The following is a 26,372-nucleotide window of genomic DNA, read 5'->3' as shown; positions in this document are numbered from 1 at the left end:
GTGCCAACATTCACCTTTTAATGCTTAACCGATAATTACTAGCTCATGTCTGTCAATAAGACTGATCAGTCCGATGTGTTTGGGTTTATTTTTGCACGCTAGCGCTTCATGCTACGGCTTCTGACTAGCGACATGGACTCGAAACGGATGAGACACTTTAGTTTGAACTGCATCTTTAAACGTCCTGTTTTTGTTGGACAAAAGCTGCGACGGTTCATTTATAACTAACTAAAGACTCGTCCTACCCGCCCACACACACGCCCATTGTCTCTACTACCGTATTTTTCCGAGTGCTGTAATTCGTTCCGCTGTAATTCTTTGCTCCGCCAGCTGACGCGCCCTGTCTTAATGATCTTACAGAGAGAAACAGAAAGCTAAACTGTGTTTATTAATTGGTATGTTAAAAAAAAAAAAAAAAAAAACAACCGATAGGGAATGTTTAACTTGACATTTATAACGAGATGTCACTCGCTGTTGAGGTTGAGGTCGATTTCGCGTTTCAGGCGCCATTTGCGTCCCACTGATATTACATTTACAAATACGTATAGTAAAGATCAAAGACATTTTTAAATACGGGTAACATGTCCATCACAGCAACCTACAGTATCTCACAAAAGTGAGTGCACCCCTCACATTTTTGTAAATATTTGATTATATCTTTTCATGTGACAACACTGAAGAAATGACACTTTGCTACAATGTAAAGTAGTGAGTGTACAGCTTGTGTAACAGTGTAAATTTGCTGTCCCCTCAAAATAACTCAACACACAGCCATTAATGTCTAAACCGCTGGCAACAAAAGTGAGTACACCCCTAAGTGAAAATGTCCAAATTGGGTCCAATTAACCATTTTCCCTCCCCGGTGTCATGTGACTTGTTAGTGTTACAAGGTCTCAGGTGTGAATGGGGAGCAGGTGTGATAAATTTAGTGTCATCGCTCTCACACTCCCTCATACTGGTCACTGGAAGTTCAACATGGCACCTCATGGCAAAGAACTCTCTGAGGATCTGAAAAAAAGAATTGTTGCTCTACATAAAGATGGCCTCGGCTATAAGAAAATTGTCAAGACCCTGACACTGAGCTGCAGCACGGTGGCCAAGACCATACAGCGGTTTAACAGGACAGGTTCCACTCAGAACAGGCCTCGCCATGGTCGACCAAAGAAGTTGAGTGCACGTGCTCAGCGTCATATCCAGAGGTTGTCTTTGGGAAATAGACGTATGAGTGCAGCCAGCATTGCTGCAGAGGTTGAAGGGGTGGGGGGTCAGCCTGTCAGTGCTCAGACAATACACCGCACACTGCATCAAATTGGTCTGCATGGCTGTCGTCCCAGAAGGAAGCCTCTTCTATAGATGATGCACAAGAAAGCCCACAAACAGTTTACTGAAGACAAGCAGACTAAGGACATGGATTACTGGAACCATGTCCTGTGGTCTGATGAAACCAAGATAAACTTATTTGGTTCAGATGGTGTCAGGCTGTTTGGCTGCAACCAGGTGAGGAGTACAAAGACAAGTGTGTCTTGCCTACAGTCAAGCATGGTGGTGGGAGTGTCATGGTCTGGGGCTGCATGAGTGCTGCCGGCACTGGGGAGCTACAGTTCATTGAGGGAACCATGAATGCTAACATGTACTGAGACATACTGAAGCACAGCATGATCCCCTCCCTTCGGAGACTGGGCCGCAGGGCAGTATTCCAGCATGATAACGACCCCAAACACACCTCCAAGATGACCACTGCCTTGCTAAAGTAGCTGAGGGTGAAGGAGATGGACTAAACCCTATTGAGCATCTGTGGGGCATCCTCAAACGGAAGGTGGAGGAGCACAATGTCTCTAACATCCAGCTCCGTGATGTCGTCATGGAGGAGTGGAAGAGGACTCCAGTGGCAACCTGTGAAGCTCTGGTGAACTCCATGCCCAAGAGGGTTAAGGCAGTGCTGGAAAATAATGGTGGCCACACAAAATATTGACACTTTGGTCCCAATCTGGACATTTTCACTTAGGGGTGTACTCACTTTTGTTGCCAGCGGTTTAGACATTAATGGCTGTGTGTTGAGGTATTTTGAGGGGACAGCAAATTTACACGGTTACACAAGCTGTACACTCACTACTTTACATTGTAGCAAAGTGTCATTTCCTCAGTGTTGTCACATGAAAAGATATAATCAAAAAGTTACAAAAATGTGAGGGGTGTATTCACTTTTGTGAGATACTGTATGTAGATTTTTTGCGTTCCAGCTCACTATAAATACACTTTACCTTGAAATATAATAATTAAAACACTTCAGAAACATTTGAAAACATTGCACATTACCGTACACAATATTCAGAAACAGGAAGTTGCATCATTTAATTTTCTGAAGATCATGGGAAGAAGAAATGTAAGTTGTCTTATTGTTTATTTATATATATATATATATATATATATATATATATATATATATATATATATATATATATATATATTTTACATTTTTTTCCTTTTTATTTATTATTCTCATTGTTATTGCAATATTATCTGAAGAAGTCGTTTTGAAAGTTTCTGACTGTAAGTAAATTATTGTATTTACATTAGAATGTCCTTAATGTCCTGTTACTTTCAACACTGTTACTTATTTTAAGAGTAAAAAGCAGCTTGTCAACAAAGAATTCTTGTAAAAAAAAAAAATGAATGAAAAAAAATGATTACGTCATTTTTGAATAGAGCTTGCATTCTAAATTAAATTTAATATTTAAGTGTTACAAGGGCTAAATGTCTCCCCCAATCATGGAATCACCCTCGATGCCTTTAGAAAGTTTGCAACTGATAATTATGAGGATGGACTCGGACTTTTGGACGCTACTGTACACTCAGATCAAAGACAGATGGAGGGAGGGGGATCAAAGAGCGACAGGAAGAGAGAGAATTGGGGAGAAATAAAGAGATGGAGTGGGAGTAGAGGAGTGGGAGAGGAGTGAAAGCAGGCAGGTCTCATCCTTTTATCTGTGACCTCAAAGACGCGCAGGTGGAGAAAGGTCTCTGATGAGATAAAGAGAAAGAGAGAGGAGGAGGAGTTGAAACGTTGCTCTGTATAAGTGAAACAGTTGATTATGCTTTGCATTATTTTTATCTAAAAAAAAAAATCACAACAGGAGTACCTTTGTTAGTTTTTATTCGTCATATCTCCCTTTCTTTTCTTCTTCACTATAATCTCTTACAGTTCTTCTCTCTCTCTCTCTCTCACTCTCTGACGCTCCCTCCTCTTCTCCGTCTCTCTTCCCTTCCTCTCACACACCGTCCATGGAAAGAGCGCTCTGCTGCTCTACATTACAGCTGCTCTCTTGTTTCTCCTCGCTCTTGTTCGCACTTCCTCCCTCCCTTTCCCTCTTTCTCTTTCTCTCTCTCTCTTTCTCGCTTTCCTCTACTGGCTCGTATCCTTTCGTGTCCGTTCTCTTGGAAGAAAAAACAAAACAAAACACACGCATGCTTCCATTCGGCTCTGGAGTCAAGACACTCCTCTGGGATCCATCGCTTCTCCCTGATCCGCCGCTCCTTCAAGATCCCGCTCTCATTACGGATCTTTCCATCTTCGGATTCAGGGAGGGTCATGCTCCCTGAGCCGAGCGGGATTATCAGGATTTGGCCGGAGCGATGTGGGGCCCTTTTCCGGATGCCGGGAACGGCCAGCTGGATGCTCCGCGCCCGCTCAACTGGACCATCCGAAAACTGTGTCACGCCGCCTTCCTGCCTTCTGTACGCCTGCTGAAGGTATGCGCAAGCTTGATGGCGGGAAACGGAGGCTGTTAATTGGTTGATTTATAGTCATTATTATGCTTAGAGTTTATTGACACCATTTCATACTCTTTGGAAAGTTGTCCCATGCTTCTCACAGGACCCGAAGACTCTTAAGTGGCTGTTTATTGCTGAATATTAAGCTTCTGCATCAACAACAGCTTTTAAATAACCAGTTTGGGTTTCATTTTTGTACTCTAAAACCTTCTCCTATGATGTTCTTGTGATTATCTGGGGCTAAGTGTCTCTCAGTGAGTGCAACAAAACTTTGAGATAAATCAGACTGTAGAGAAGAGAGAAAGGCTTTCTCACTCGTGGTGCTCTAGATTTTTTTTTTTTCTTCTTTCGAGCGTGCTAAAAGTAAATCAGCGTCTCTGAGGTCTGCCAGAATGCCCCCTAATGCACGGATAGGAGAGGAAACTGGGTTTCTCTCATCAGAGTGAGAAATGTCCAGGCGAAGGCAGAGAGAGCAGGTGGAAGGAAGCGTGTATTCATATTGGCAGCACAGTTTCCTCATAATTGAATAATAATCATATGTGCTCAATTATAAATGTCCATTAGGAGTGTTTACGGTCTGTCAGGTTTGCTCACCTTCCTGAAGCAATCTGTGCATTCCTACACACATGCCTATTTTTGTCTTTGCACACTGCAGCAGCATCACCACAAAAACTCCCACCACAATCACCAGAAACGGAATAATTATTTTCCGGGTTCAAGGTTTACAGAAATAAATGAACTACTGGTTTTGCTTGTGTTTCTGGACCGTGAGCGTGGTTACTTTTCCTGCTTCTGACTGGAGACATGATTGTCATCGCCCTTGGGGGATGAGTGTGAGAAAATTGAAAATAACAGCCATGATGCAGGTCATGCGTCAGAAGGCGAGAGAAGATGATTCTGGAGATTGCATATGGGGAGGGGGGTGGGGGGTGGGGGGTGGCTTCAGAGAATCATTAATGTGGCTGCTAGGTGGTTGAAGACCAGTGCAAGAGGACAGAAAGTCATCAGGGTATCATGGCTTTATTCGTGTCTTTCCTTTTAAGGTGAATGAAAATTGTTTATTATTGTGAGGTGTTTCAAGTTCACCAGTACAGATCTCAACACACTTTAGATTCACGAAATATTCTGAAAATTGGGTTGATCATTGAGTTCTCGTGAAAATTTGCCATGATACTACAATACATTAATGACATCTACATAAAGGCATCACTGCTTATTACTGCTTATATTGCTCACTACCGGCTTCACGCTTCGATTCAGTACGTGTCTCCGAATATTTTGAACAAAATTCTAATGAAGAAAAATTGATGATTGAAAAGACTCCTTTTCATTTCTGAATCATAAACAAGGTAAATCAGTGCGCATTTTCGTCTGTATAAAAGTAAATAAATAAAACATTTATGTGAATAGAGGTTTAATATTGCAAACTATCATACAGGTTCACCGTATCTTAAAAAAAACAAACAAACATAACTTTATACATTTTTCCAGATGTTTGATTGATTAAACAAAGTCTCTGACCTGGGGAAAATGGTTGACTGAAACATAATGAGCTATGTAGCAGTGCCTGAATCGCCATTTTAACCGGAAATAGAGCTCCAAAGTCAGCTAAAATGCCTGGTTTCCACTGCCACGTTTCGGTCACTGTAGATCTCAGTAGCACAGGGCCGGTGTCATTTGAAAGCTACTGAAGAACTGTTATCAGTTCTTCAGTAACAGTTGTGTAACCCTGTAACCTATAATGCGTGTCGGTCATGTGATCAGTCATGGTGCAGGAAAAAAAAATTGATCATGTGACCAGTTATAGAAGCTTCCATTATAGAAGCTTTATTGGCCAATGTATAGTTACAGTGTTAGGGGTGGAAAACGCTTAATGTAGTACTCTAAACCTAACCATTCTTTGGTTTGTCTCTCTGGAGAAACCATGTCAGGTTTTATGTAGAACCTTAGGACAGAGTATTTCCCTATCAGAGAGTAGAAACACTTTAGGAAGATTTAAACCCTTACCTATCCAAAGAACGCTTGAGGAACCCTTTTCCCCAAAAGTGTAAATGCAATCCCCCCCCCCCCCCTTTACCCTGACAGCCTTTCACACATATAAAAACATACTGGGTCATAGTGCAGGGTTACTCTGTGGGGTACTCTTAGGGTTGGAGGCTAGGGGCCTTGCTCAAGGAACCAACCCCTGTAGGACCAAACCCAAGGAACCCACCCCTGTAGGGTGGCCCTCTAGTTTCAGGCCCACTTATGCAACATTTGCGATGTGAACCCTCACACCTCCAGCTGATAATTAAACAATAATGAAGATACAAGTGATGAAATTAGAGTTAAAGACCTTGGTGGAGGTGACCATCAAAGCACAGTCTAATCTAATTTACGCATCCTCCATTATTAATGGAGCATCATTTGCAATAAATCAGCTGTGCTTATAGGGTCTGCATACAAGAGCAAATACTCTTAACTTGCGATGCTTTTCAACACACCTGTCTCAAATACCACATCTCAAATTTATCGCCTTGGATCTAGAGTTCTGCATTGACATCTGGATCCAGTGGATCCTGGGCTTGGGAGGGAAGCATCTAATTGACTACATATGACAGCAAGATAAAAAGTGTGACCTCAACACTTGGATCAATGATCAATCTTCTGTATACTGTTTTATCTGAAATCTCACACTTTTAGCATCAAAACCCCAGACAGCTTTTTTACTGGTGTGTTTTGCTGATAGATATGTATGTATGTGTGTGTGTGTGTGTGTGTGTGTGTGTGTGTGTGTGTGTGTGTGTTACACCAGTATACATGAAGCTTTGCATCATCTATGATATAACTGACAGCGTGAGAGGTGTGTTATTGCAGTAGCGTTATCCCAAATAGCCTTGGGTTAGATAAGTCTGTCACTTCAGCGATAATTAAGACGAATGAGATACAAGCGCATACCTGGATGGTGCCAGGACCGATGGGGAGGAAAAAAAAAGAGAGTGGGAATGTAAGAGAGAAAGTCATCGTGAGAGGGAAAGAATGTGATAGCATCAGAAAGTTGAAGTTGTTTGATAGATGTGTGGGTGGAGGGATGGATGGGTGGGTTGTTGGATGGATGTGTAGGTGGATGGATGGATGGGTGGGTGGGTTATTGGATGGATGTGTGGGTGGGTGGATGGGTGGGTTGCTGGATGGATGTGTGGGTGGGTGGATGGATGTGCAGGTGGATGGATGGGTGGGTTGTTGGATGGATGTACAGGTGGATGGATGGGTGGGTTGGTGGGTGGATGGATGAGTGGGCTGGTGGCTGAATGGATGTATGGGTGGAATGGATGAGTGGGCTGGTGGCTGGATGGATGAGTGGGCTGGTGGCTGAATGGATGTATGGGTGGAATGGATGGGTGGGTTGGTGGATGAATGTGTGGATGGATGGATGGGTGGATGTGATGGATGGATGGGTGGGTTGGTGGATGGATGTGTGGATGGATGAGTGGGTTGATGGATGGATGAGTGGGCTGGTGGCTGGATGGATGGGTGGGTTGGTGGATGGATGGATGGATGAGATAGTTGGTGGTTGGATGTGTGGATGGAAGAGTAGGTTGGCGGTTGGATGTGTGGGTGGGTGGATGGATGGATGAGTGGGTTGGTGGATGGATGGATAGATGGATGAGTTGGTTGGTGGATGGATGGATGGGTGGGTTGGTGGATGGATGGAGGGATGGATGAGTTAGTTGGTGGTTGGATGTGTGGATGGGTGGATGGATGGGTGGGTTGGTGGATGGATGTGTGGATGGAAGAGTTGGTTGGCGGTTGGATGTGTGGGTGGGTGGATGGATGTGTGGATGGATGAGTGGGTTGGTGGATGGACAGATGGGTGGGTTGGTGGATGGATGGATGGATGGATGGATGGATGGATAAGTTAGTTAGTGGTTGGATGTGTGGATGGAAGAGTTGGCTGGTGGTTGGATGTGTGGGTGGATGGATGGATGGATGGGTGGGTTGGTGGATGGATGTGATGGATGGATGAGTTTGTTGGCTGTTGAATGTGTGGGTGGATGGATGGATGGATAGGTGGGTTGGTGGTTGGATGTGTGGGTGGATGGATGGATGGATGGATGGGTGGGTTGGTGGATGGATGTGATCGATGGATGAGTTTGTTGGCTGTTGAATGTGTGGGTGAATGGATGGATGGATGGATGGATGGGTGGGTTGGTGGATGGATGTGATCGATGGATGAGTTGGTTGGCGGTTGGATGTGTGTGTGGATGGATGGATGGATATATGGATGGGTGGGTTGGTGATTGGATGTGTTGGTGAATGGATGTGTGGTTTAGCTGGTAGATGGATAGATGGATGGATAATGGATGGATAAATAGATTAGGGTTCTTGGCTCATATAGTGTATGTATTTGGAGGAAATAAAGAGTAAAAGTGCATTTAACAGACAGCAAGAGAGCAGCCCGATAGACAGAGAGAAAACGGGGGAAGGGAAAGAGAGAGAAGCACTTAAACCTGCTTTATTGTCATTCTAAACAGCCTAATTTAAAGTCTTCAGAAAATTGGAAAAGCACTTGACCAATCGGGACACATAAAAGGAGTGTGAATTGGTAGATTCTTCAACTCCATTACATGGCCAGCGGGTTTTAGTTGATCGGTGGAAGCATTTTACTTTTATAAACCATGTAGCTCGTAAGCCGTTTCATTATTATATCAACAAAGTTGATTTGCTTCACTTAAATAATAATAATATGTATACCACGGCACTGTTGAAATCTCGAATGTTGATTCATTTTCATCATGACAGCAGCTCTAACTATAGTGTGGATATGAGTAACAGGTTCATATTAATGCACTTGTTCTAACACATTATTTCTATAGTAACGACTTAATCCAACGCCACTTAATCCATCAAGTAACGTATATCATGTTGTTTGTCTGGAAGCATATCCGTCTGTTAATTCAATACAATTGGGATGTTTAATATGGAATCACTGGAGCCATTGTGGAGAAAAAAAAGAAATGAGCCAACTTTTTTTCAGTATTATTTGTAATTAGCAGACGATATAGCATCATTCGTACATTTTTTGTAGAATAGTCTAACTTGTAGCTTAGCTTACTGCAAAGTATATAGCTCAACAAAGCCGAGAGTGCAAACAGAGAAGTAAATGAACTGGACGTCCTTAAAAATGTGAAATTATTGTGAAAAATGTCAAATATTAGCTACTTGTTTCACTCTTGATGCTATGCACTTTTGATTTTTAGATTTAAACATAGATATTTTCCGAAGATGTGGTAGAAATGAAAAAACCATTAAGGCGAGCTGTCATATTGGATAAACAACAACAACAAAATGTCATTTTTACCTGCTTATTGCAGCAATCCAAACTTTCAGAAACAATGTAGCATTTTTTCCTGCAGTTATTTACATCAGGGAAACTTGGGGACATGTTTGCTTTAGTACTTAATTTGTACGTGTGTTGGGTAAAGACTCATGTGGTTTGACTTGAAAGCAAGAAAGAGGACAGAACACATACACAATAACCCACTTATCTCTCTCTCTCTCGCTCTCTCTCTCTCGCTCTCTCTCTCTCTCTCTCTCTGTGCCTATAGTGTACAGTGTAAATGCACTTTAGTTCATACTTATTCGTTGTAAGCCCTAGCTAATAGAATAGAAATCGCTCTAGAGATGATTGGATTTGACAGTCACTTTCTCCAAAGCGTTTGTTCATCTCTGCAGATGTTCGTTTTGCATTTAGCAGAGTGCTGTTTAACTTCGCCATATTTCCTGATGAATAATTAAGACTGCTGTCGGGTGGATCCTCGTTTATTTAAATTATCAATTAGCTCTCAAACCAAATGAAGAGCTGATGAAAATGTCTTGAAATGCTAAAACATCAGCCCCTTCCCCCGATCTGACAGCATCATCCCTGTAGTGACAATCTTCTTTCTGTTTCTTTCTGAGACGTGATGATGATGAGTAAAATATGGAAAGACACACACACACACACACACACACACACACACACACAAACACACACACTGAGTTCCTGAATTATATACTAGTTGTCGCCTTTTGCTTTGTATTTTGACACACAGATGCAGTTACTAATTTAACCAAGGTTCTCTCTTGGATGTTTTGTCACTTTTCCCCCCAGTCTCCTGTACAGTCTAATTCAGGAGCGTCTAGTCTTATCTGCAAAGTGCCAGTGTGGGTGCAGGTTTTCATTCCAACCAAGCAGGAGCCACACCTGATAGTCCACTGAAAGCGCAGATCAATTGATTTAAACAGGTGGAATCAGGTGTGGCTCCTGCTTGGCTGGAATGAAAACCGCCACCCACGCCGGTCCTTTGAGGACACCCCTGGTCTAACTGAGCAAGCCCAAAGCTATATATTTGGTATATGCACTGCTCATCAACCTGAGCACACTACTCCCATAGTAAAGCGTGGTGGTGGTTGAATCGGGTTAAGCGTTTCTGTTGGCTTCTTGGTTGCTTCTCTGACTTCATCCCAAGTCAACATTATTTGAACAGATTCACGGCATATAATCCAAATGAAGTCCATTTCAATTCCACGTTGTAAAACTACAAAAGGTGGAAAGGTTCACGGGTGGGGAATACCTGCAAGCCACTGTAGTCATATGAATAAACCTTATAAAATGAACCAAATACATATTATTATTATTATTATTATTATTATTATTATTATTAATGACAATTCTTAGTAGTTGGATCTATTGGTGAAGCTTTATTGTGTGCGTCACTGGAAATGTGCACTAGCGGCACTATGGCTATACATTATAGAAAATGTCTTTGTGAATGACTTTCTCTTGATTGACTGTGATGTTTAACGACATAAAAGTCAATAATTCTCCAGAGGCAGTGAGATGTACATGCAACCTCTCTTTACAGACTCGAAGTGCGCGGCAGGGCGTCAGTGACAAAGTGTTCATATAATGCATATTGGCATGTGAACAAGAGCATGATTGGCCTCAAATAATTTTCAGCAACCAAAGCTTGGCTAGCATTAGCGACCTGGCTCAAAGTTTGCATAAAATTAAGCAATCTATTTAAAAAGGGACCAGCAAATGTTTAATGTGTAGCTACAAAGGAGAACGTTTAATTAGCCTAACGAGCTTAGTTACAATTTTCTTTTACTAAAAGTGACATAAATTTATAGGTAAACTCAACCCCTTTGCCGGCCATCTTTTTCCATTAGAGCGATTACCTGGCAAAGAATGTCTGGATCAAAGTATCCATCGGTCGTTTCTGTCAAAAACAAGAAAGGCCATTTGGAGCAATTGGTTTCCAACACTTCAAATTGGAATGATTGCACAAATAACTGCCCTGCGTGTTCTCCCTGAAAAAAGCCTTCAAGTATTTTGTATGAAACACGCCTACAGACATGAAAGGAGTATATACACAGGTTAACAAGATAAATTCCCAAGTAGCACAACAGTGAAAGCATTCACCCTACTGTTGATAGTCAAATCCCAATGATGCCATAGCTACCCATGGCCAGGAGTCCAAGAGTGCATAATTGGCCTTGCTTTCTGGTGGGAAGGACGGCTGTGTTCTCTCCCCTGACAATAAGAGCAATACGAGCCACCTGTTAGAATCTGTGAGCGGTCAGCTACCCTGGAATGTGAGTCTTACAAGAAGCCTTCATGGTTTGATGGGTAGTTACGAGAGAACAAGTTAGTGGGAACGAAACACATCATCATCAACAAAACAAGCCCAATCATAAGAAACAGGATGTGGGGGGACTCAACACAGTTGCTAACACTGATCAGGTAGCAAGGATCTCTGGTTTAAAATATTGTTTTCATACATATTTTTTTATATAGTTTTGAAGTTTTGCTGTTTATTGTACAGGGCATCCCATAAAACAAGGTTTATAAACATGAATAATTTATAGACTTTAAAATGAGGCACTAAAGAAGACTGCAGTAACATCAGAGACAATCTAGAAGTAAAAATACCTCTTCCAGGAACTACTTAAATACTTAAAGCAAGTACTTGCACTTAAAGTGAAGTACAGTTGGGACATCGGTGCAATTTTTCATCCAGAATCTGTGCTGAGAGAAAACAAAGAACAAAAACATTGCGAACTTTAATCGTGTAGCTCATAACTCGTCGACAGTCAAATGACTACCACTGAATGAGTCTAGCGGGTTTATGATTTAGTGCCAGGTGGTGAATGTTAGTTGCACTTTTATTACAAAATATTTTAAAAAATATATATCTGCATCAGAAAGATATTGATCTTTAAAAAGAACAATAAATGTATTGTATTTTTGCATTTATATAAATTTACTGATACTGTTCCAAGAATCCTCAAAGAATTGCATTGATAAAAGATAACTCGTCAATATCAAGAGGAAGATGCACCATTGATTTTTCCTTTTTTCCCCCCTTAGATTTATACAGCGCTTTTTTAAGCACTTTACAGTGTATGGGGGAGATCTCCTCAACCACCACCAGTGTGTAGCATCCACCTGGATGATGCGACGGCAGCCATAGTGCACCAGAATGCCCACCACACACCGGCTATTGGTGGAGAGGAGAGGAGAGTGATGTAGCCAGTTCAGAGATGGAGATTATTTGGGGGCCATGATAGTGAAGGACCAATGGGGGAATTTCACCAGGACACCGGGGTTACACCCCTACTCTTTATAATAGGTGTCCTAGGATTTTTAACAACCACAGAGTCAGGACCTCAGTTTAACATCTCATCAGAAAGACCGTACTGTTTTACAGTATAGCGTCCCTGTTACTATACTGGGGCATTAGGCCCCACAGGGTGAGCGCCCCCTGCTGGCCTCACTAATACCACTTCCAGCAACAACCTTAGTTTTCCACAGGAGGTCTCCCATCCAGGGCCAGGCTCAACCCTGCTTATCTTCAGTGGGAAACCAGGCGAGAACTGCAGGGTTATATGGCTCTGGCAATAAAAGTAGAATCTGCATTTTTTTTTTTTTAAAGTAAAAGCTACAATTTTAGAAGTAGACACTGTGTTTTTACAAAAAGAAATCAATTATGAAAATTAAAATCTGCGTCGTTAGAAATAAGTTAGATTGCTAGTGGTAGAATTAACATAACAAGTGTGTTAATAGAAGATATAAACAACATTAATACAATGCAGAAACTGCATCTCAGCAAGGGGAAAGAACTTGAATGTAGATTACAATAAACCATATCTGAAATTATTTAGCCTATTCTAGACATGTTTACCAATTTCAGCTAAATTATCTGCCAATAGAATAAGATGATCTAAAGTGGGACATGAGTTTTTTTTTTTTAAAAAAGTCTAAAAATAAATTTAATAATCTTATAGTGTATATTAATCTTGTAATCTTATGATAGGAAATGCTAGATACATTTGCCTATGTTCAAGATATTTTCACTTGCTTTCATCTTTTTTTTTTTTTTGCAGTGTAGAAGTAGAACTACATTAGTATATGTAAAAGCTATGCTATTAGAGGTAGGATGAACATTCTGTGAAGTAGAATTAGCATGATTAGGAGTGCAATAGTGCATAAATGAATGTAGAAGCTAGAATAAGATTGCTAGATGTAGAGTACACATTTGTATTTACTTAGAGACAAAAAAGTTTCCCTGTTAGAAAAGGTTATTTTTTATTATTCCGAGTACACGTTTTATATAGAATCTACACTTTCAGAAGAATATATCATATTAAAACAAGAGGCTGTTTTATTAAAAGTAGAAAATGCTATATTGCTATCATCTAAGCTGGTAGAAGTAGATTCTACACTAGTATAGCATTATTTTAGTGGAATCTGCAATATTAGAATCAGAATAGACTTTATTGAAGCACAAACCCCCCCCCCCCCCCAAACCTCCCCCCCAATGTTAGCAAGTGAAGATATCTTGAATAAAGGACATATTTCCTCATTTCAAGCTTAAAATTGTATGTACTTTTGCTTCTTCTCTGCAAATAGAATGACAATTTCAAGCTTGAAATAAGTAAAACATTCCTAGACGATAGCTTCAATTAGCTTAAACAAACAATAAACTGAAATGTTAGTTTTATTGCCAACGTTCAAGCTATTTTTGCAATAATTTTATTGTAACCGTTGTTAAACTAATATGCTACGCTAATACACTGATTAGAAATGCAAGCAAAAGAATAACACGACGAATTAAGTCACGTTAAAGCAATTTTAGGTTCTACTTGTGTGGATTTGCATTTAATTGCCCAATATAATCTGTGTAGCTTAATCTCAAATTAAACAATGACTTCATTAGTACTGAAAATTCACAATAGCTTCCTCCTTTCTTCTATCATCAGTAAAGATATGGTAATATGGTCCTGCGAGACTTTCTGAAGACATGGTCTGGCCTCATGTCTTTGATCAGTGATGTTTGGATAATAAAGACTTGGGCCTTTTGATGAGTTATTCACGAGCTTTGAACATACATGTATAGAAAGAAGCATTAGCCCTATTCAGCTACAACATATTTGCATCACTTCCATGAATAAATGCTTGTAATTCAACACTATTTCTGTGCATCTCTGTGCGTTTAAGGTTTATTGCTTCATTATGGAGCTTAAGATCGGGATGCCATTTTATAGCGTTTTATAATTCCATGCTGCAAAGAGAAAGGCACAGTTTCTTTTCTTTCAAAGAGTAACAGCTTTTGACACAACAGACCAAATCACCATTATTAATCGCTGCAAATTCCCATTATCCCTTCTAAAAATGGGGGAAGGAACCATAATCCCAACTCCAGATGATTTGTTATAATAGATACACAATACTATTCATTAGTGCATTCTTCATTTTATATATATATATATATATATATATATATATATATATATATATATATATATATATATATATATAAGTGCACTTATATATATATAATATATATATATAAGTATATATATATTATATATATATAAGTATATATATATATATATATATATATATATATATATATATATATATATATATATATATATACTTATATATATATATAACACTTATATAATAAGTGTAAGAACTATTAATTCAGGAACTATTTAGTCATCTGAGACTTTAAAAAAACAAGCAAACCCCCCACCCCCTCCCCCCCAAGATGGTTTAGGATCAGGAAGTTGTCTGGAAAGTGATCTCTATGTAAGCTTGATTGTATAGCATTAAATAGCAGTAAACAAGCTAGCTGCGCAATATTGCTAAACATGGCAGCTTGGAAACTTTAATGACCGCACTTGAATTTAAAGTCTTTCAATATTGTGTTTCAGTTTTAATGCAAATTAATTCAATTCAGTTCAATTTTTATTGTATAGCGCTTTACAGATGCAGCTTTATAGAAATATATAAATTCCAGATATAAATTTTAAACGTATAAATGTATCCATAATGGTGGCAAGGTAAAACTCCCTGATACGATATGAGGAAGAAACCTTGAGAGGAACTAGACTCTAAAGGGAACCCGTCCTCATCTGGGTGACACCAGATAGTGCTATTATATATAATTCCCTTCTATAACCGTGTACTATAGAGTCAAAAAGTGCAATTGTGTAACCAGGAAATTCAGTATAGTGTATCCATCAATTTTCTGTACTGCTTATCCGTACTTGGTTACGAGGAACCTGGAGCCTATCCCAGGGGGCATGAAGCACAAAGCAGGGGACGCCCTGGACAGGTAGTTTTCACATGAAGTCTAATTTGCTGTTATCAACTGTTCACTGATGAAGACTTGAGTCTCCAACAAAAATGTTCATATCAGTTGCAGTCAGTGGTTTCTAAGTGTATCTTTAGGCAGTCCATATGGGGCCATCCTCAGCAGCAGTGAGTGGTTTCCATGTAAAGAGAAATAGAGATGGATCAGAATGGATCTGGCAGGTCCGGAGCGCCAAAAGGGTCAGGATCACGGGAATCTCAGGAGTAGCATGTGCAGCTCGAAGCGTCCTCCAATTTAGATCAACATTTAGTCTACATGTAACATTTAGTTGGTATGCAGTAAAAAAAAAAAAGTTTCATTTTATTACAATATTAGAACACATTTTAAACAAATACAGTCATGTAATGTAGAAAGTGTACTGTGGGCTGCTACTACTATTTGGTTTCTTAGGCTGGGTTTACATCATGGGCCTTGATGCACAAGTCACAATTGATGCACAGGTCTGATTTTTTTTTTTTTGTTTGTTTGAACATATGCAAGACCTCAGCCTTATCGGATTTTCATGTTCACATCATCCCCCTGCCAAAATGCGCCAAGCTGGAAACTCTTAAACACTAGGCTCACCATTGCTGAAGAAAGGATGGGTGATTTTGTTGTTTCCACTGCGATTATTGTGATCTTTAGCCCCTTTGTACTTCACCTTTACTTTGCCAATGGAGCCGGGACCAACTGTATCCTTGAGCTCCATCGCCAAAGAAATGTTCAGGCTGTCCTCGTAGACAGCCTGGTTTATTTAGTTACCCTGCAAGGCTTCATTAACGGTTGTACTCCCACACAGATCCGTGTCAGACATCAGTGAAAATTTTGTATTCGTTTGGCACTATAAATTTAGCCATGTTGAATTTTTAAAAAGGTCAATGTACACCAACGAGAAACAAAAACAGACAACCCTTGAGTGATATCAGTGGCTTGTTGGTTGCTACTGGGTTACATAAACCCTACCACAGCAAGCCTTTACTGGTGCATTGGAGTTCTCTGAGATTTGAACAAACTTCCCAGTGTCCCTCTGTCCTTTTTAGTCCACAAATATATTCCTGACTATGATGCCCAAATATTCCCCAAAAAGTACATCTAACTAGCATGAACAACATCCCGCCACTCGGCCCGGCCCAATGTAGGACTCGTAAAAGAACGAGGGAATGCAGTGTGGCTAATTCGATAAGAAAGCGTGGCTTTCTAGGATAAACTAGTGTGTCTGCTTTTATTGGACAGTGAGAGCATGAAATGAGGAAAGGAAAAGCAGGCTGTCCCATGCTCTTTATCGATTCCTGTTAAGAGTGCAAAATGACTCATTTGGGGAAATCTCTCTCACTCCAGCTGTATTTTTAATGGACAATTTCCCGTCCACTATTTCCAGATGTTTATTGGAGGATTTGAAATGAGCTTCTCCTCGTGCTCTGAAACGGGCAACTCTTTAAAGTCTCTGTTTAATACACGCTCGGGTTTATACGCTGAACAGCCATGTCGCAGATTCTCAACAGGGTTTTCATGGATGGAGGAAATCCCTCCATTTCTCTCCTCGTTTCTCTCCAGGCTTCGGCTTTGTTTGTTTTTTTTTTTTTTACTACTTTCTGTACTGAACAGAGTCTCTGTGTCTGGGGGCGGTGGATTGGATCAGGAAGAGATGGGTTTGGGCTGCTCTGACAAGTGTGTGTGTGTTTAGGTGTGTGTGGGTGTGTGTGTGTTCGCGTGGTGTTCCTGTTCATAGCCATTAAATATTGCATGACTTGTGTGCTGAGGGTAAATGGGATGTATGAGCATGGATAACTACACAGGGAGTTGGACTCAGAGCTGTCTCTGACCTCTGTGTGTGTGTGTGTTTGTGTGTGTGTGTGTGTGTGTGTGTGTGTCCAAACGGAAGACTTTCATTCAAGCAGGCAGGTGTCTCATAGCCTCCTATAAGGCTCAAGCTCTACTCCAGAGGGTCACCCTTTGTTCTATGCCCCAAGACTACACCCTAAAACAGTTCTACCCTTAAATCCATACGCACTGTTACTATAGAAAAGGAGGCAGAAAGTGTTTTGTATTTTTTGAACAGCACCGTCAAGCTGTTTTAGTATGAATTAAATAACGTGAAATATAATGCAATAACACAGTAGTGGGACGAAACCGGAGTTTAATGCCCAAAACCGGCCCACTTTTTTTTTCCTGCTGGAAGAACTTTGATAAATGATTGACGGTTCAGTTGTTACTATCCCATTATATTTATTACTGACATGTTTCAACAAGAATATAAAGATAAATAATAAATGACATACTGAGTATTGTTTTCTGCTACAAAACGTCCAACTGTAACATTATGAAAAAAATATTTTACATTCAAACAAATATGAAGTATTTCAGTAGGAAATATACTTTTTACTATGGCATGTGACAACGGTTTGTTTACTAAACTTTTTGACGCACTTTCACTTTGTCGAAAACAGAAATGCGCAAAAGGTGGATGGAGACTTGGCAAATGATAACAAGAACTCAATATATCCATTGTCTTCTCTCTTCTGGAATCCTCTTCTGTGTTTATACTGGTTTTCAAAACAGCTTTCTGTACTATAACGCCACCTATCTCACCCTTCGGTGCAACAGCAACTGCTCCAGGCACGCGATCTAAAGATCAAATCTAATTGGACGGCCTGTTTGTCGCGGAGAGACAGGAAAAAAAAATCGATATACTGGACGGAAAAAAGTGCCGCGAACGATCGTGCACAGTGTGAACAGCTCCAAAGGGATCTATTGTTTCAATTCAAGAGCGTCATCGCGTCAAACATTCGTGTCGCTTAATCGCGCTGTGGACCTTTAAATCGCAATCGGATGTTAACACATCTATCCATTCACCTATCCATCCACCTTAATTCACCCATGCCGTCATCCAGTGGTCAATCCATCTATCCATCCATCCATCAATACGTCCACTAATCCAATGGTCTATTTGTCTATCAATCCACCTATACACCCATTCATACAGTGATCCATCCATCCACCAATACATTCATCCACCTATGCATGTATCCATTTGTCCAACTATTCACCTATCCATCCACAAATCTATCCACCAATGCATCTATCCATCTCTTCACCAGACCATCCATCAATTCATCCATCCACCCATCCATCTCTTGACCAGACCATCGATCAATTTTCCATCCTCCCATCCATCCACCCACCCATCTCTTCACCAGACCATCCATCAATTCATCCATCCTCCCATCCATCTCTTCACCAGACCATCCCTCAATTCATCCATCCTCCCATCCATCCACCCATCTATCTCTTCACCAGACCATCCATCAATTCATCCATCCTCCCATCCATCCATCCATCCATCTCTTCACCAGACCATCCCTCAATTCATCCATCCTCCCATCCATCCACCCATCCATCTCTTCACCAGACCATCCATCAATTCATCCATCCACCCATCAATCAAATCACCCATCCATTCATCCATCCACCCATCCATCTAGCTGCTTGTCTTGTCTGAATGTGTATATTGTGAATGCTGCACACACACTTTCCAGTTTCATTCCAAATCTGACCGATTGGAACTAAATCTAAAACTAAATCTGATCACCGTAGTGACAATATGTGGAAAATCTTTTAAAACGTATTTACAGTACAGCACGTTGTATTCTATTTTCCACAAGATCTGACCGAAAGCACAACAAAAGCCATCTGATCCTGACAAAACCCATTACTTGTGTTTATTTGATTTGTTTTATGCTGGAATTGAGTTGTGCAATGCGTCTAAATGATGCTGCCTTCTGGAGATCAGGGCTGCATCTTGAAGCTCATTCTCAGCAGCTTGTGCTTGAGGGAACACTGCAAATGCACTCATACTGTATGTGTGTGTGTGTGTGTGTGTGTGTGAGTAGACACACATCTAAGGCTATGTACCTGCCGTGGATATCTGTACCTATTAAAAATCTACCAAGACACACATCAAGCTCATGCCTCCATTTTAAAAGCAATAAAAATTAATGAAACAATGAAATTACCTCTACTACTATGAGAAAAGGAAATGGAGGGCACAGAGACAATTCCCCGACTAATGATCTTCCTGGCGTGAACATTGTCGTCTGATAGCTGTCACATTTTAGTTATGGGCCAAATCTTTAAAAAAAAAAAAAAATGTTTTTAGATGAAATACCGATAGCAGATTTCTGAGTACCAGCTGTGGTGCAATACATATCCCATCCTGATATTTCGTTTTCTTTAATAATTCTTTAATTGTTATAAACACTGGGCAGTGTTTAGAGTTGAGTTATGTGCACAGTGAGGATTTAATACCGCACATCAGTATTCAGACTTAAGCGCTATGAGGTTACACGAGATCTGTACACTTGGGATGGAGTTTGAGTAAAGAACACAATTCTGACCTGACATTTTTCTTCTGACATCAGTTCAAGTGAGGAGTAGTACAAAGTCTAGCGCCACTGTCTGAATGTATGAAGTAACCGCAGTATGTCATGCTGGATGAAGTGTTATTTCATAAGCTGTGTTATACAATGAAGATGGCAGCCATGTTGTTAAAGCTGCTTTGATTAATGTCATAATTACAACTAGGGCTATTCATGCAGCAATATATTGAGAATACACACTCATTCAAACTCCGAATACAATTCATCGTTTATAGGATGTTGCTTCTTGAGTCCTGAGTGGATGTTTTGTGCAGTGAGCCATTTTAGCTAAACATTTTACAGTGTTGCTTCACGATAAAGCCATTTTACAGTGTGCAGTTTTACAGTTAGCGGTTTTACAGTGAGCCATGTTAGTGAGTCATTTTACAGCATTGTTTCACAGTAAGCTGTTTTACACTGTGCTCTTTTACAGGTGTTTACATTGGATTTCCAGTTAGTGGTTCTACAGTCAGATGTTTTATAGCAAACCATTTTACAGTGGGTGATTTTACAGTACTGTAAGTGATGCTAAAGTGGGTGATTTTACAGTGGGTGATTTACAGTACTGTAAGTGTTTTTACAGTGGGTGATTTTACAGTACTGTAAGTGATTTTACAGTACTGTAAGTGTTTTTACAGTGGGTGATTTTACAGTACTGTAAGTGATGTTAAAGTGGGTGATTTTACAGTACTGTAAGTGTTTTTACAGTGGGTGATTTACAGTACTGTAAGTGTTTTTACAGTGGGTGATTTTACAGTACTGTAAGTGATGTTAAAGTGGGTGATTTTACAGTACTGTAAGTGTTTTTAAAGTGGGTGATTTTACAGTACTGTAAGTGATGTTAAAGTGGGTGATTATACAGTACTGTAAGTGTTTTTAAAGTGTGTGATTTTACATTGAGTGATTTTACAGTACTGTAAGTGATTTTACAGTGGGTGATTTTACAGTGGGTGATTTTACAGTACTGTAAGTGTTTTTACAGTGGGTGATTTTACAGTACTGTAAGTGTTTTTACAGTGGGTCATTTTACAGTACTATAAGTGATTTTAAAGTGGGTGATTTTACAGTACTGTAAGTGATTTTAAAGTGGGTGATTTTACAGTACTGCAAGTGTTTTTACAGTACTGCAAGTGTTTTTACAGTGGGTGATTTTACAGTACTGTAAGTGATTTTACAGTGGGTGATTTTACAGTACTGTAAGTGATTTTAATGTGGGGGATTTTACAGTGGGTGATTTTACAGTACTGTAAGTGATTTTAATGTGGGGGATTTTACAGTGGGTGATTTTACAGTACTGTAAGTGTTTTTACAGTGGGTGATTTTACAGTACTGTAAGTGTTTTTACAATGGGTGATTTTACAGTACTGCAAGTGTTTTTACAGTGGGTGATTTTACAGTACTATAAGTGATTTTAAAGTGGGTGATTTTACAGTACTGCAAGTGTTTTTACAGTGGGTGATTTTACAGTACTATAAGTGATTTTAAAGTGGGTGATTTTACAGTACTGTAAGTGATTTTAATGTGGGGGATTTTACAGTGGGTGATTTTACAGTACTGTAAGTGATTTTACAGTGGGTGATTTTACAGTGGGTGATTTTACAGTACTGCAAGTGTTTTTAGAGTGGGTGATTTTACAGTACTGTAAGTGATTTTACAGTACTGAAAGTGTTTTTACAGTGGGTAATTTTACAGTACTGTAAGTGATTTTAAAGTGGGTGATTTTACAGTGGGTAATTTTACAGTACTGTAAGTGATTTTACAGTGGGTGATTTTACAGTGGGTAATTTTACAGTACTGTAAGTGATTTTACAGTACTGCAAGTGTTTTTACAGGGGGTAATTTTACAGTCCTGTAAGTGATTTTACAGTGGGTGATTAATTTATAGTACTGTAAGTGATTTTAAAGTGGGTAATTTTACAGTGGGTAATTTTACAGTACTGTAAGTGATTTTACAGTACTGCAAGTGTTTTTACAGTGGGTGATTTTACAGTACTGTAAGTGATTTTACAGTGGGTGATTAATTTATAGTACTGTAAGTGATTTTAAAGTGGGTAATTTTACAGTACTGTAAGTGATTTTACAGTACTGCAAGTGTTTTTACAGTGGGTGATTTTACAGTACTGTAAGTGATTTTACAGTGGGTGATTAATTTATAGTACTGTAAGTGATTTTAAAGTGGGTAATTTTACAGTACTGTAAGTGATTTTAAAGTCGGTGGTTTATAGTATGGTAAGTGATTTTACAGTGGGTGTTTTTACAGTGGGTGATTTTACAGTACAGTGGGTAATTTTACAGTGGGTGGTTTTACAGTACAGTGGGTAATTTTACAGTGGGTGGTTTTACAGTGGGTGGTTTTACAGTAAGCCATATTATAGTGTACCATTTTATAGGGATTTACTGTAGGCGGACAGGGACCCATCTTGCTGTGAGCTGTTTTACATTGAGCTATTTTTACAGTGACCCGTTTTTACAGTGAGCGGTTTTGCGTACTTCATTATGACTGTGGCTAAGTTTACACTGCTGCTGATGCCCTCTTGGAAGAGCTCAGGATTGAATCCTTTGTTAAGTATCAGCAAGTGCTGATGTTTTCCTCGAGCTTTTAAATCTGTGATGTTTTCATAGTGGAAATGGGAAATGGTAAGTGGTCTGCACTTATATAGCGCCTTTTAACCTTATACAAAGCGCTTTACACTGTTTCTCATTCACCCATTCACACACACACACACACCAATGGCAGCAGAGGTGCCATGCAAGGCGCTAACTTGCCATCGGGAGTGACTTGGGGTTCGGTGACTTGCTCAAGGACACTTCGGCATGTGGAAACATGTGGGATGGGGCTCGAACCACCAACCCTGTGTTTAGTGGACAACTAATTAGCAAATTACTTGACCCCTTATATTATCTTAATATAAGTGATTCTTACAGTGATAAACAAACAAACATTATTCCAATGCTGCAATATAAACCCAATTAAAGATATCGGCGAAGCATTCCACTATATATTTTTTTGCCATTTTTAATCCCAATAGAACATAAGGTTGATAAAAGCATGCCCGTGAAGCTACAATTAAACTCATGCTGTACCTTGTGAATCAAAAGGTTTATACAAGCCGCAGACTATTTAATCAATCAGTACGTCTCCCGTAAACACACCCTTTCTGATTTCTGATTGTGTGCGGGTATGACGTCCCTGAGCAATAAACAGCCAGGTTTAGCAGCCATCGTTCAGAACAGTGAGCGAGATATGTTATCTCAGTCTCACCTCGAGTGTTCTGATATTTCATGCATGCGCACTTTTACAGATGAGCAGGCAGAGACAACAAGCAAACGACAATCGTGCGCTGTGATGTATAATCTGTCTTCAGTTTTTCAATTTGCTGCAGGTTTATGATCTAAATCGTTATTGTTTCTATAGTAACAGCTTACACAGGGGCTTGTATAGCAGATGTTGCACATGATCAACGCCGAGCTGACTTTCTGTCTTATCAGTTTTGTGTTTCATGGAGGTTTCATGGACGTTCCACAGCATTAAATGTAACTACAAACGGATAAATAGTATGATGTGTCATGGTACAGTATGTAAAACATTGTAATTATTATTAATGCAAGTTGGTATAAGAGGAATCAGCTTTAATGTGGTCACAGTAACTCACACGGGATCTGCATGCATCACACCACCCCGTCGTTGATTATTTTCCTATAACAGCATGTATGCAAGTACTTCATTGTAGTTTTATTGTTGAACTTTAACTTGAAAATGATAAATACAGTGACGTTTCTGCAAAGCATATACTTCAGTAACACTGCGTTTAAAATATTAAGAACTTGCATGAAGTGAGACAAAATGGTGCGTGACATCCTGTAGGATTAAAACATAGGATTAATTTATGGCTGCTTGGCAGTTTAAAAAAAGAATCTTTCCGAAGCTCTTTATTGCAGAAAGCGCATTTCTAGAACGTTCTATGCAGGAAAATATTGAATTAACTCCAATCGCTGGACAGAGCACATTCATTTCCGGTGTAGTCACACTGCAGAGTTTTAGTTCACTATTAGTGCTTGCTATTCTGTTACTGCAAGGTTAACTTAGGATCTGCAACCGGGCTTTGCGCTGATCGGCGTGAGCATTTGAGTATATGTGTGAATGTGTGTGTGTGTGTGTGTCACAGTGGTGAGCCCTAGGTCTCTGGCACCATGTCTCTTCAGCTAATCCTCCCTCACTGCTGGAACCTAATGTACTGCTCCCTGTCAGACTCACTCACACTCACACTCACACACACACACACACACACACACACACATTGAGGCTGCCACTTGGCTTGACTAGTTACGCGCTGCAGAGGCTGATGGAGGACAGGAAAGTGTTCAGAAATAAGAAGTAAGAGAGGAGGGAAGATGAGATGAGGAGGGACACGGTAGTGAGCAGTGTGTAATACTAGTCATTTATAAGTCATTTATATCTATAAATACTCTTTATAAAGCATATGCCATAGCAGACTTTGCTTTAGATAAGAATCAGGTGGTTAAGAGTCACTTCTTTATCATGCTTTATCCTTGAATCATGATTGCCGGGGTTCAAACACACACACACACACACACACAGAGGACATAAGTTTTTATTTTGTGCTCATAATCTAATCAGGGCAGCAGCGCAGTGCAGCAGGTGGTGTTACCGCATCACAGCTCCAGGAGCCGGGGTTCAAACCTGAGCATGCTGGCTGAGTTTCTTATTAAATCATTAAATCCCACAAGTAATGTTTTTTTTTTCGGTTTTCCCCCTTAAAGGGTCTGTGTAGAACCCTACAGTGGAAGGTTTCCATTTCAGAAAAGACACCAAGTAGGTTTGTCCGTGAAGCTTTATTTATTTGCAAGCTAGAATTGAAAACCAGCCAAAGAACCCTTGAGGTAAACTTTCATATTTCTCCAAGTGTACAAATGGGACAAACTGTGCCTTGTGACCACTGACAGGTCAAACATGAAAACCAGGAAACCTAACCAGGAAATAGAGTAGGAATTAAAAGGGAAGTCTTTGCATTCGTAGAAAAAATAACCTTCAATGGTTGGTCAAGGGATTTTTTTTTTTGGGGGGGGGGGGTATTTAATCTATTGTTCTACTTGGTACTCTGTCTGATAGAGGAGCAGTGAGTTGCTTCAACTGAGTTGGGTCTCCCAGAAGGACAATCCAAGAACCTTTAAGGCTTATAGATTTAAACAAGGCCTTTGAAGTCTGAAGGGCGAAAAAAACATTTGATGGTTCTTCAAGGGTTCTTTGGATAGTTAAGGGTTCTTCACCTCCGAAAAGAGATCTCTAAGCCTTTGTGTTAGGGAAACACTCAGTTTTAGGGTTCTCCATACAAGCTTTATAGTTTCCTCCAGAGAGACATCCAAAGAACCTCTGGTTGTAGATTTAAAGAAGGTGTTTGAATTCTTAGAAAACGGAAACAATGGTCAGTGGTTCATCAGTGGTTTGTAGAATGGTTAAGGGTTCTTAGTCTCCCAAATGAGCTTGTAACCCTTAATGATAGGGAAGCACTCAGGGTTCTCCATGCAACCTTTACAGGTTCCCAAAGAGCTCCAACCAAAAACCTTTGAGGGCTGTAGATTTAAAGAAGGTCTTTACATTTTTATGAAAAAGAGCCTTCAAAGGTTCTTCAATGGTTCTTAAGGTAATTAAGTTTTTTTTTTTTTTTTTTTTTTTACCTCATAAACAATTATTTGTAACCCTTAATAGGTTCCCCCAGAGGGACAACCAAAGAACCTTTAAGGTCTGTAGATTTAATGTAGGTCTTTTGAACACTTAATGGGTTCTTTGGATATTTAGTCATCTGCCTCCTAGGTTCCTCCGTGGACTAAACAGTTAAATAAAACAACAATGCATAATGAACGCAAATGACAACACAAAGACAATGTGCAGATAACAAAAAGAAAAACAAGTGTACTGAGAGAAAAAGTCAGTGAAAGTAGGGAAGAGGGAGCAGTTTGAGTAGAATTGCTATTTATTTGCAATTATTTTGACTTAGTTTTGTATTTCTGGTGAGAATATTCGCTCCAACAGTTATGCAATTACTTTAGTCTATTTAGCCTAATGGACCTTTTGGGATAGCAAACATTAGCATGTTTAGGTATCTTGGCTAAATCACGAAACATTGTGCTTTTCAAAGCTTGCCTCAAACCATTTACGGGAACTTTTACAGCAGCGGAAACGCTATTTCGGATCCATTTCTTTTTTTTTCTCTCCCCCCAATCTTTTGCCCAAAGAGTCCACATGAAGCTCACACAATCCAATTTTCTTAGTGACACGCAAATGAATGAATGAATTAACCTCTTAAGCAATCCCACAGATTTATGGATAATTAATCTGGGGCACGGATGCAATCCCAGTCTTAATCATCTGTCCAACCTCAGTGAGATTTATTTATTTTTTTTTTACTTGCATCTTCAATCGTCTGAATTTCAGTAATGTATATTGTATGTAAAAAAAAGTAGGGACGTACAAATACCGATGCTGGTCTGAATCAGT

The 26,372-nt window shown here is 39.8% G+C and overlaps 1 protein-coding gene across 1 annotated transcript in view; it reads left to right on the top strand.

Annotated features, from left to right (window-relative positions):
- The first annotated feature begins 3,506 nt into the window (after window positions 1-3,506).
- The window catches only part of trpm3 (transient receptor potential cation channel, subfamily M, member 3), a 149,068-nt gene continuing 126,202 nt past the window's right edge, over window positions 3,507-26,372 (top strand). Inside the window, exon 1 of the mRNA XM_053610758.1 lies at window positions 3,507-3,750. Coding sequence (XP_053466733.1) covers window positions 3,634-3,750 — 117 coding nt within the window. The 5' untranslated portion in view covers window positions 3,507-3,633. The remainder of the gene's footprint in view (window positions 3,751-26,372) is intronic.

Source organism: Ictalurus furcatus, chromosome 22, assembly GCF_023375685.1.
Source record: "Ictalurus furcatus strain D&B chromosome 22, Billie_1.0, whole genome shotgun sequence".
Classification (NCBI taxonomy): Eukaryota; Metazoa; Chordata; class Actinopteri; order Siluriformes; family Ictaluridae; genus Ictalurus; species Ictalurus furcatus.
Note: the sequence above shows the minus strand (reverse complement) of the source record. Positions and strands in the feature narration are given on the sequence as shown.